This window comes from Euprymna scolopes, chromosome 5 (assembly GCF_053919585.1).
Source record: "Euprymna scolopes isolate OS-2025 chromosome 5, ASM5391958v1, whole genome shotgun sequence".
Taxonomy (NCBI): Eukaryota; Metazoa; Mollusca; class Cephalopoda; order Sepiida; family Sepiolidae; genus Euprymna; species Euprymna scolopes.
This window is the reverse complement of record NC_136486.1, coordinates 101864825-101878292: the sequence shown is the minus strand read 5'-3', so window position 1 is coordinate 101878292 and position 13468 is coordinate 101864825. Positions and strand designations below refer to the sequence as shown.

General features: G+C 34.7%; 1 protein-coding gene across 6 annotated transcripts in view; it reads right to left on the bottom strand.

The window, feature by feature from the left end:
* The window catches only part of LOC145276940 (insulin gene enhancer protein ISL-1-like), a 224936-nt gene that overhangs the window by 123437 nt on the left and 88031 nt on the right, over positions 1 to 13468 (bottom strand). For all 6 annotated transcript variants that reach the window (XM_080128434.1, XM_080128432.1, XM_080128433.1 and 3 more), the window contains exon 3: positions 1 to 148. This exon is cut by the window's left edge and continues 196 nt beyond it. In XM_080128434.1, the coding sequence (XP_079984560.1) occupies positions 1 to 148 (148 nt within the window). The remainder of the gene's footprint in view (positions 149 to 13468) is intronic.

Genomic DNA, 13468 nt, shown 5'->3' with positions numbered 1-13468 from the left:
AAGGGCAAACTCGTCGCCGGGAATGAGCTGCCGGCTGCAGGCCACACAACGAAAACAGTCAATGTGATAAATTTTACTTTTGGCACGCATTACAAAATCGTTCCGGCTAAATCCAAGACCACACTTTGCACATTTCGTTCCAAACAACCTGCAACAACAAAGAAAAAGTAAAATAAGTACAAATTTGAATCTAAACTACATGATTTATCTATGTTCAGTATTTATTTCAGTGCTCAACGCGCAAGTGGGGCTACGTAGTACGGCTTGAAAATGTATATACACGCTATCACAAAGTTCTAATACGATAAAATTATGCTTTACCTATCATATAAAGATCTGTTGTCCGCATGTCCAGGTAAAGTATAAAACTACAAAAGAACTTGAGCGTCGTTCATCTGGATAAATAACATCTAGAATTTTGAAAATCCATTCTCTGGGGCGGGTCAACTAAGACTGATTTGTTAGGGAGAATCTATTATACAAAAGAATTCTCTGCGTGTGGGGGTGTTAGTTCAGCTAGGGAAGAATGGCCTGCGAGTAGTGGAATGAGGAGTTAGGTATAGGTAGGAGTAAGATTGATGAGAAGGAAAGAGACGGGCAAATAGGCGGGTCGATAGAAGTTTAAATATAAATTTGTTACATTTGCATCGGCCAATGCATGGTAGACCTGCTCTTCGTTAAATAAGAACAGAAAAAATATACCGCTCATACAATGCTCGGATGCAATGGCTTGATGAATCCTAAAGAGGAGGAGACCTAGAAAAAGAGCTTAATGGCTATATATCTTTTCAAAACTTACTAACATACATATACATGCAAAATAAAAGTCTTGTTATTCAAAATTCATGCCAATTTTCAAAAAGAAAAAACCTGTAAGGAAGGTAGGTAGACAAAATTTTAATAATCCGACAAGTACAAATAAAGAAAAACCTTGTTTCATAGAGTATCGAAACAATGCAATTCTTCTCATCAGAGGAAAGAGGGTTGCAAAATATACAATAAATTTTGCAGGTTAATTGAAATGTGTAATTAATCATACTTGCATCAAAAAAGTTATTTAACAGTTAATGACAGTTTATAGGGAGTCAATGAGATTAATACAGCAGAAAACGAGAAAAAGGATATGATAAAAATCCAATGGGAAAGACATAAATCCGAAACGAGTTCATTGAAAATCCATTGGTACTCCATAAGAAAACGATTATACATGTCCAGGGTAAATTACAGCTTCCACACAAAAATTCATAAAAAAGCAGACCAGTGAAGTTTCTTTTTTTTATAAAAGCAACTTTTAAAAGTAACGTGTGTTTGTGTATATATATTATACACAGACATGATGAGATGTACTCGCAGGAATACATAACTCATGGCAGGTTCATCTGTATAATGCAATTATTCTTGTTAGTAATTATGTTATCACATTCTACACTCATTAAATAAATAAAAAGATCATCCGATGGCTAAAGATAATTTTCTCAACTACTTGAAGATTCACCGGCAGTCCTAATAAAATGTTCCCAGTTTTGCTCCTATACTTTTACTGGAAGGGTTGATGGTGCCCCTGACCTATCCGGGCGTAAAATACATCCAAATATATTTTAGCCAATTCTCTATTGAATATTATATTGTTCATAATATATCATCATCGGCGGTCACTCGTGTCCGAGTAAGACTGTCCTCCGTTGTGGCTTCTGTGGGTCCTCAGGTGAGCATAGAGCCCAATCCTAGACCCAATTTGTCTTGTGCAATTTGGGCAGATAAAGGTAGTGGTGGTGGGGTGGGGTGGGGTTGGGTGTGTCTGGTTAATAATCTGTCCTTTCTGTGCTTGCGCCTATCCTCAGCAGTTTTATTTAGGTCACTACTATAAAGCGCAGCACCTTTGTGGACAGCGCTCCTCCATGCCAACCTGCTCCCAGCCACGTCCTCCCATGTCTTAAGGTCCATGTGAAACCGCTTTAGATTTGCTTTGATGTTGTCCTTATACCTCATCTTTTGGCCACCCTGGGCACGCTTTCCCTCAACAAGCTGAGAGTAGAAAATCTGTTTTGGGAGGCTTCATAATATATAGTACTGATTCCAAAAGTTTAAAATAATGACCTGGGTGCCATCAACTAGAATCGAAACCAAGACATTCAGCCCTCCAACCGCGTTCACCACCATTTGAGCTAACCCGCCCGATAGAAAAGTTTTGGAATTAAACCATTTTAGCTATGATTAGTTTTACGCATGCGCAAACTAATACAAATTCGTCGGTAAGATGAACTAAACGGTTTGCATTTCAACTTGCCCGCCATGAGTAAAAAAATCCAGCAAGTATTTCTGTACGCGTTATTCATCCATCCAAACAAAGACTTTACCTGTTATAAACAATCCTTGGTGTATGATTGCTATTTCCTGTTAATTTCAGTGGTATGTGACCAGTAGTTCAAGAGTTTCTCGGTTAAATATTTACACGTAGGCAGAAACACATAAATACATCTGTTTTATTTATATAGATTAACGAGTCATAAGTTATTAAGGTTTAGAATACTCGAGAAGAGATTGAGATGGATAGATTTAAAAGCTAAAGAATTATAAATGTTATGACCGAGTTGAAAATATCCAAACATTGTATTTATGAAACAGAAGTCGATATTTTTTTTTTTTAAGTTCTCATGGCTTCTCTAGGCCCAAAAGCCATTCAGGGATAATGGTTGATGGTAGCGGGTCGGACAACGCCGTGGAAATTGAAAAGAAATTGAATATTTATGAGGATGGCTCAATAAGAACTTAGTTATATTGCGTTTTATAACAGCCTTATTATAATGAGTTGAGAAGATGCTCCACGATTGTCTTCAACAAGCGGGCAGTTCTAGGAAATAAATTTTGCTCAGGAAATTTTCGCTTTGTTTCAATGATATATAGAATGTAGGGAAGACGGTTGATAGTGATTATAGCTAGATAACTTCTGGTTGTGAATACTTTACAGAGGAGGGGCATGGCGTGAAGCTCAGTAGAGTACCTGTTATAACGATACAACAGTAATTGTATACACGTAAATAGGTTTGAAGTTCATACTCCTTCATAACATTAGTACGTAAATGTACACAAGACAAACTTCGCTACAATGTTGCTTTCCTGGCGGCAACACTATGGTCATCAAATCTAGTGTAAACAAACACTTGTGGTATAACGTCTTTAGTCAAACAGTTATCGTCGAATGACTCATCCCTAAGAAAAATAAAGCGTATCACATTACATAGGACGCATCATTATCCATTAGGCCCGGAGATGCAACCCATGTTTGCGTTTCTGACTTTTTGAGATGAGGATTAGTTATTTGTATTTGGATTCATCAGACTACCGTTCTCATCTTGAGTGTCATTAGCACAACGTTTCGGTCAATGTAATCTCTGACCTTCATGTTGTAGCTTGAACAGCAAAGTTTCTGCCGAACTCAGGAATTTGAACAAAATTTCGAACGGAGTCCTTTATTTACTGAACGGGGGTAGCATGCTCTTGTTCCGTCAGCCATGACGAGATAGACGTCCTAAGTAATTCGTAATTGTATTTTTAGTCGCCTTTACTGAGAATTGAACCTTTAATGTCCAGGAGGAAATCATTGCAACGGCCTGCGGCGCAGTGGTTAGAATACTTGAGAGAAAAAAAATCAATTGTAAAAGTGATATTCTCCTGAAGGTTGAAGGTTCAGTTCTTGGTGTGGGCAACCGGAAAATACAATTACGAATTACTTAGGACTTTTATCAAGTGATGACTTATACAGTGAATGCATGCTATCCTCGTTAAGTAAATGAAAGAATCCGTTCGAAATTCTGAGTTCGGCAGAAACATTCCCGAGTTCTACAAGCTGCACCTGAAGAAGGTCGGAGGTTACATCGACCAAAACATTGTGAAAATGACGTTCAAGATGAAAACAGTAGTCCGAAATAAGAACTCACGTTTGTTCATGAGAATTTTTTTTTTTTTTTTTTAGTAATTACACTGAGCAAGGTTATCGAAAGTTGATGTGTACAGGATAGAGCTCGAATTTGATCTTCGACTAATTTATGCCTATAAAAGTGAGGGACATTTTTGTTTTACTTTTATTTTAGAGCAAACCTTGCAATCGCATATTACTTCTGACATCTAACGCTCAAGCCATATTCTCCACGCGTTAGAAGCCCGAAAAGTAGTATTAAAAAAAAAAATTAGCAGCTGTTCCAGAAATGGAAAGGGGATGAGCACAAGCACAACCAGTTTAGAAGAATTGGTCAATCGAATTAGTCTAATTACGATCGATAGAATTCGCCACCCCCCCCCTTTTTTTTTGTTACTCTTTCGTTTAACTAAGCTTCCCGCCCTCCTCAACGCAAACACGGATTTTTCACTTCAGAATTTCTACTTTATAGCGGCACCAAGTCTCGCACACTTGGCTGCAATCATCTTATGGAAGGTCTTTTTATTATGTTTTTGTGTAGGCTTTGTTTCATCTTATATTCCTGGCCGCCCGCCTAGCCCTTTGGTGTTTCACCTCGACGACCTTAATAGAATCTCGTCAACACTGATGAAGACAGAAAGAGTTGTCCCTACTTATAACGTGCTAGGTCAGACGAGGGCGAACGTGTCTCATTTAATAACGTCAAATTGCTGACATCGGGTTTCACACATCCGGCACATTGTCAATTTGATGAGAAGATACAGCAATCACACGCACAAATACATAAACACAGAATATATACATTTTATGTTAGAACGAAATTGATTACATATCAAAATTACTGGTGTAGACGTCTACTGCATTCATTTACAATTTGGGGTGCCATCATATACAGGCTATCTTTGCCAAAAAATAATTCGAAAACCAAGTGACGATCCCGTAGCCTTGTAATAATGAAAATCCCGAATTTCTCCCGTAAAAAACACTATAAAAAGTAGAAATAATTATATATATATATATATATATATATTGCACTGGATAGATGAATTAATTTATATACACATCAACACATATCTACTTTTGGCAGTGTCACTATTCAAGCATGTCTGATTGAACACGAGTTATTCTTTTTCCGATTTTTCTTGATATCTTTTTCATTCACCGAGGTCTTTTTTATTCGAGAAGAATATGATAGAACACTTTTTATACAACATTCCTCCTTAAATAAAAAGATCGCTCGGCGAATAGAAAAGATATCCAGAAAAATTGGAAAAAAACAGAACTCTGTCGAAAAAGTTCCCTGTTAACTCAAAACAACTAGGTCAATTTTTATGAATTTCCGTAAATCAATTGCATGTCTGCGAATCGAAGAAATCCCATTAAAAGAAAAAGCAGTCCGATTTTACCGCACGTTAACACTTTTATACAACCTAACATTGCAAGGGCGGGGTGAGGTGCTTTATCACCGCACAAGCAAGCCGAAAGAACCCAGCGTATAAAATTAACCACCTGTTATTTGATAAAACAGAGGAGCGTTCGAAATTAGTGTTTCTGCTCAGAATACAGTTGAATCATCATACTGACACTTGTTTTTAAATTTGAATCCAAGTCATTATATAAGAATAATTTCATGAAATAAATAGTATGTTCTCTACAGTGCAATGAAGACTACAATGTACTGTAAAATAAATTACTGCAGGGAGGCATGCTAGTTTCCTCCCGGTGCACCACGATGGGTTCCCGAGTACAGCAGGGAAATCAATCGATTTGACTGACGAATGGACGATTTCACCATTTTCGATGACGAACGTAATGAAAGTGTGAACCATTCATTGATCATCATTCAATCCCGAGCATCGTCCATTCTCCCTGCTGGTATAACAGGAGCCGAATAGCGTAACGGTTAGGGACGTCGATCGTCGCCTAGGCGGTTAAGTTTCAAACCTGGCTTGAGGTAGTGGCTAGTCTAACCGCACTAAGTTGTGATACAATGAAACCGTACTGTATGGGGATGAGATATATATATATATATATATATATATATATATATATATATATATATATATATATATATAATGAAATTAAAAAAAAGAGTAAGTGTTTACCAAATATACGCAATGGTAAACTTCAATCTAATATAAATACCAGTATTTATATATAGATATTTTAATCTCAACAAAATAAAGCTCAATACACAATAGAAAGTAGAGCGTATATGATAAAAAATAAAACCAAGTTCAAATTTACAATCAAATTTACTGTTCGACTGAATACTCAAAAAAAAACAAAAAAACAAACAAAAAAACAATATACAAAGTTATATATATATGTGTGTGTGTGCACACGGAAAATGGGGTTTCTTCCGGGTGATTATTTTTTATTATTTATCAGTTTATTGCTTCTTACTTCATTTAACGATGATAAGTATCATTTTCAAAATCGTGAAGATTTCCCATTGATATTCGCCGATGAAAAGTGAACGTGCCAGGTTACGAACCTATTGATCCATTTCACTTCTGTCCGAACCTCATCCATTTCATTATATCTACACTCTTATCTCGAGCATCTCGTGGGGAACTTTCCACCTGATTTGATCACACATTTTTTTCCTTTTACTTCCTTCATCGGTCTTATCCTGACTGCCAGAAATACGAAAAGAAAAGAATGGGTGGAAAAGAGACGCGATTTCACGAAGAAAAGCAGAGATCAAGTTTTCGCACATTTTTTTCCCCCAAATTCTTCCTTCTCCCTCCCCATCTTCCACTTTCTCAAATAGCCGCGTCAAATTTGTCAAACGAATGACACACGACACTAGCTCCGGCCTAGCACTATGAAGAGTCGGCTTAATTGTAGAGTTGGTCCGATCGAACCTATCTTCCGTTTTGCTCTACTTCCAATCCACCCAGAACCTTACCACCGTATGTGTGGTCAGTTCAAGAAAACTAGAATAGAGAAACTGTGTGTGTGTGTGTGTGTGTGTGTGTGTGTGTGTGTGTGCGCGCGCGCTCAAAACTGGTAGTAGAAAGAATACACAATAAGAGATCTCTGCAGGAATCTCCGAGATCAGAGAGATGGCCTGCATCCGAGAGGATAATGGAATGGTTGTGGTCAGATGCTGCATTCCCACGGAGAGACGCACCATTATTTCTGACATGGTGACAGCTTGCTCGGGCTTCCGAAGCAGTTTCGCAGAAATCGTACGAACCAAGTCAGAGGGGTTAATGCATAGCATAGGAAAGATAAATTGCTCAGTGACATTCAAGGCGTAGCCATACCGAAAGACAAGAGGAAATCCTAAGGAATATATAGAGCAAGACTACGATACTTCTATAGATCAGCAATAACTGGACGTAGAAGATGTTACAATTGCATAAAAATGGTCTGTCTCTTAATTATGCTACAGCAAGTTATTGAAATCGCTCAATACCATGTCTACATTGCTGATTTGTGTTATGCATCTATTTTTTTAAATCTAGGAGCTCATTTGAACACTTAATGAAATTCTCTGCCGATTCATCAGATCTATAAAGACCATTTTTTAAGAATTCTACCTTCTGCTGATAATCTATATATCTATAAAATTTAACCTATCTGTCTGTCTGTGTGTGCCTGAGTACATTTCCTTACGCAATAACTGTCAATTTGAAGTGTACAGATTTATAATTTGATATACAGGGTACCGAGATTTGAGAACATCTGATCTGTTTTCGGCCAGAAATTTGGTTGTTAAGGGGTCAAAGTCCAGCGATTTGACCTTTGAGAACTCTACCAAACTCCTCCGACAATTTTGGTTCTAAACACTTGATATTTTTATATAGGTTCTCTGGACATGGATCTAACTTAATAACTTGATTTGAGCCCAAAACATTAATGTTAAGGGGGTCATAATAGGGGAGAAAGTTAAAAAATTGACCGCTTTTTTTTTTTTTTTTTTTTTGCTCAACATACACCGCCAAACACCGGGGCAACGCCGGGCTGAAATACTAGTATCACAATAAAAGCTAATTTTCCTGTAACGAGTTTTATATCTTCGATGAAAGTGATATATAATAAAGCTACATAAATGTATTCATATTTCATCCCTGCATTAAATCATCAGGCTAAGTGTTAAGGATTTAATAACATTAACTACATCTACTCACGTACTCTTAGAGTAAATTATTAAAATCCATATATAACATATGTGCATGCATGAACTTATATATATATATATATATATATATATATATATATAGTATTTAAATATATATCAGGGAGCGGTATAAATGTTTAAAATAATCTACATAATATACCTTTCCGTTTCAATACTTGTACATCATCAGCACCAAAATATGGCTTACCTTTTTGTGGCCCCAACGAGGTACAATGAGTACTGAAACATAACTGAATTTACGTAGGTCGTTTGTATGGGACATTTATTGCTATTGGTTTAAGTTAGTTATCTCACACTAGCTGTGTGGGGAGCGTCCTGCTTTGCCCAAGTATAAAATACACTTAAATATATTTTAATCAGTCCAGATTTTGTATATATTATAATAGAATCTTGATTTCAAAGGAAAAAAAAGTGTATTAAGGTGCCATCAGCAAGAATCGAAACCGAAACTCTAGCATTCAAAGCTGGTGATATAACTACTATACCAACATCACACGCATATAAACCGATTAAATTAAAAAAAAAAAAAAACTAAGACGAATGGACAAAATGTTTAATTATTTTTTCAAGTTTGACCCATTTTGTACCCCATTAAAACAATTTTAACCGGCTAAAGACCCATAAAAGAACGGTTTGTAAAAAAAATACAATCCAATCATTTGAGGCCCCTAGCGCCGAACTGCGACTTTATTTTCGGAGGAGATAGAGTTTGAAAATATGGAGACAGACCGACAGTTATATAGCCGTTTATATATTACATGTTTGGAACTCAATTTAATTTAATCACAAGAAAAACACACACACACACACACACGCATGATTTGATTTTAATAATTACTAAAACATCAAGAATAGAATCGATCAGTCGAGAACGGACAGTATCGTTTCGAGTCACTGAGCATGATTAATATTTTTCTGTCTCAGTTTGTCCATATTTTAGTGATGGACACGGAATATTCGAAGTGCTGGATGAATGTAGTCTAATTTATTATTTATCGAACCCAAAAAGCCGCACGGTGGCCTTTTGCTGTCATCTTCATCTAGCTGAACCTGCATCCACTGACCTAAATTATACCATGAAATAAAAAAATTTAAAAAAATAGAAAACAAAACGGAGATAGTGTGACGAATCTGTGGGCTGGTAACGTCTGGTGCAAATAGTGACAGTAAAGTTAGTTCCACCTATCTTCGGTCGAAAACAAAATTAACATGAAATGAGCACAAGAATGAAATCAAAAGCAAGTAAAAAGGCATGAACCAATTTTCCCTGCACTATGTGTCATCAGCAAATACCTAGATTAACGGTCATTACGAAGCTAATTCCGAAATCGAACAGAATCAAGATAGCAAAGCAGCACATCTAAAATATACAACCACCTCAATCACAATAAATCATTAATTAAATGATTCTATCCACTAAATTTAAAACACGTAATCCATTTTCTAATAAGAAAAGAAAAAGCTCCAGAAAAAGAGGATAAAAAGGAAAATTGCCTCAGTGAAAAAAAAAGATTTATCCCTCACTGAGCGAGGACAGCGTTTTATTTAGCCCGGCGATTTCCTACAAGGATGAAACCTGTAAGCATCTGTGGAACTTAATTGACGTATATATATTTTCATAACTTATTGCATGGCTCTATTCACATAAGCACGGCTAAAGTAAATACTTTAAATCGATACGTAAAATATATCGCCTTATAACATTTTATGTGGGTACATGGTTTTTAATATATATATATATATATATATATATATATATATATATATATATATATCCTACTTTCCAGAGTAACCAGACATAACTACAAACAGTATCGTTTCGTATTCTACTCAAAGGATGAGAAAGATGTAAAATTATATAAGGTTCATCATTTTAAACGAAAAAAAGTTGGCCTTCTGTAAATTAAGGTACAGTTTTCAACTTACAACCATTCGTTGTATATATAAAATATTAGTGTGGTGGTGGGGCTTTGCAGGGTATAAACTCCATAAAAAAACATTTTAATTTGTCCAGATTTCGTGTATATTATCATACAGTCGTGATTTCAAAAGTAAAAAGAGACAAAAAAAAAACTATTTTGGTGCCATCAGCTAGAATCGAAATCAAACTGTTGCATTCAAAGTTCATGACGTTACCAATGTAACAACGTGACACGGATATGAACTGATTAAAAACTGAAACTGAACTAAGATGAATGTAGAAACTGCTTAACGATTTTTATCAATTTGACCAACTTTTGACCCCTTAAAAATGATTTTTAACGGCTAAATGCCAATTAAAAAACAGTCCGTAAAAGAATTCAATCAACTGATGATAGAGTTTGAAAATATGGAGACAGACATATAGCCCTTTCTCTATCTCTCTCTCTATATATATATTATATATATATATATATATATACACACACACACACACTCCTAAAAATGTGGAAGTTCTTGTGTATTGATATTCATATTGAAAACCCTTTTTCAATTTATTTTTAAAAAAATATACAACTTTGTCATATATTAATCGTAAGACTGCATTCATCTGCAGAAGATCTCTCTAATTTCCATATTATTTTAAAAATTCATTTTAAATTTATTCCATATTAGTTTTTTTTTTCAGTTTTCTTATGGGATGCTTACCTTTAGTTAACTATTACATGTAATTATATTCATAAAGATATTCTACATGATTTATACCGGCGTAATATTTGCATAACATGTTTATAGTAAACACAAACCTCTTCTATATACATTTATGTATATATATATATATATATATATATATATATATATATATATATATACGCATACATAAATGTATATAGAAGAGGTTTTTGTTTGCTATAAGCATGTTATGCAAATATTATATATATATACATATATATATATATATATATATATAAATACTTTTATCTACGTTACTCCTGTCGTTTTGTTTTTGTCCGGCGACATAAAACTTCATATATAAGGTATTCGAACCCATGCGAAATTTTGTATTTAGGCTTTAGCCGGAGAAAATCGGTGCAAAAGTGGGAAAATTAAAAAAAAATAATAGAATTTGCCAGGGTAAGGTTGAACGACGGTATTACGAATATGCATGTGTTACGTGATAAATAATAATTCATACTTTAATTTTAAGCCTTGCAGCAAACATGTTGACATAGCTCAGGAAGGAAAAAGTAAATCGTAAGCTACGCGTTTTGGTTTCGATTCTCGGTGGTGGAGCACGAGCCTTTTTTTTTTTTTTTTTCTTTTTTTTTTTTTAACTTTTTAAAAATCATTACTATATAGTGGATCCAATATAATATAAATATGAAATCTACATTAATAAAAATATCATATTTAAACGCATTTTATGACCGGGCAATGCCGGGCGGCCTGCTAGTAATTTATAAAACTCACTACGTATGTCTGTGTGTTTCCGGCTCCATATTTTCAAAATCTATCTCTTCCGAAACTACAAGTCGCAGAGCGGCAGAAAGAGCCTCAAATTATTGGAATTTTATGGACCGCTCTTTTATGCATCTTTAGCCGGTTGAAAACGTTTTTAAGCGGTCGAAATGGGGGTTAAAATTGAAAAAAGAATCGTTATTCATAATGTACAGTCATCTTAGTTTATTTTTAATCATATGTTGATTCATATGTTGTTAGTTACATTGATACAGCAGCAACGTCACCAGCTTTGAATGCTAGAGTTTTGCCTTCGGTTTCGATTCTAGCTGATGGCACCTAAATACATTTTTTTTTTTACTTTTGAAATCACGACTTTAAACAAAGTTAAATATTAAATTTACGTGTATTTTACGACCAAGAACCCCCCCCAAGCTAGTATATATTATAATAAAGTTTTATTCCTTAATTTTCATCCTTAAGACAGACTTGTATACAGTTTTATTCCAGTAGGATGTTTTAAATATATATTAAGATTAAAAAACAAAATCGACATTCATTGAGTTACATCATTTGGATATTAGATAAGAGAAACACTATTTTAATAATTTGCTCAATATTGTCATTTGCTATACCAGAACAGTTTTAATTGCACTATTTAAATAATATTTATAAAGTAGATCTATTTAATTTATATTTAATTTTAATTAATAGTTGACAACAGTTGCGCTCAAAACCGGAAGTAAGCTTATTTAACCTATCAGAACTACTTTAAGTTAAGTTTTCATGGACCGAGATGGGCATATTTGCTACTTCCTTTAATCCAACATTGTCACTTTTCGTGACAAGTGTAGATATTCAGTGTACCGTAAATAATATGCGATAAATCCCTCCGCCCGGCAATATATTTCGTCCGCGCAACTCCGGGTATGTACAGCTAGTATACATACATATATACACATATCTATGTACACACACACACACATATATATATATATATATATATATACTTGTTTATTGTTATATAAACATGCTCACATCCCGCTGCTACAAATAGCCACTTGTTTCAATCAAACAACAGATATCATCAGGCAGCGACTTGACTATTCAAAAGTTCAATGAATAATCTTATAAGATGAATAATCTAATAAGGTTATTCATTGAACTTTTGAATAGTCAAGTCGCTGCCTGATGATATCTGTTGTTTGATTGAAACAAGTGGCTATTTGTAGCAGCGGGATGTGATCATGTTTATATAACAATAAACAAGTATTATCAGCTCTTTTTATTGAGCACTATCTAACAACCTCGTTGAATTCATTAGTCCATTACTTTTGAATATAAAAAACCCGAGTATATATATATATATATATATATATATATATATATATATATATATATATATATACATACACACAAACACATACATATAACCAGATAGAGAATGATTAACGGGCTCCAAACTGATAGTTGAACATAGACAAGCAAAAAAAAAAGCCATTTTTATAAGGGTCGAGGCAGGGTGTGGCAGATTATTGGATTACCTTATAATTATGTGCTGTTGATCATCCAAGCGTCAGTGACAAAAAGTACAAACAATTTAACTTTGACACCAGCTGCCGACTAGGTAAGGCTCGTTGCTTGGATCATGGTTTTAAAAGGAAACTTGAGCATATATTCCTTAGATGCATCCATTCAATCTATATTTATATCTAGAAAATGTAGTTTACAACCGAGGTGCGAGAGACAAAAGGGAATGACTTTTCAAACGTGAGCATGGCAGACCAAAGAAAATACCGTTTCAAATGTGAACATGACAGACCAAAGAAAATATCGTTTCAAACGTGAACATGACAGACCAAAGAAAATATCGCTTCAAACTTGAACATGACAGACCAAAGAAAATATCGTTTCAAACGTGAACATGACAGACCAAAGAAAATATCGTTTCAAACGTGAACATGACAGACCAAAGAAAATATCGTTTCAAACGTGAACATGACAGACCAAAGAAAATATCG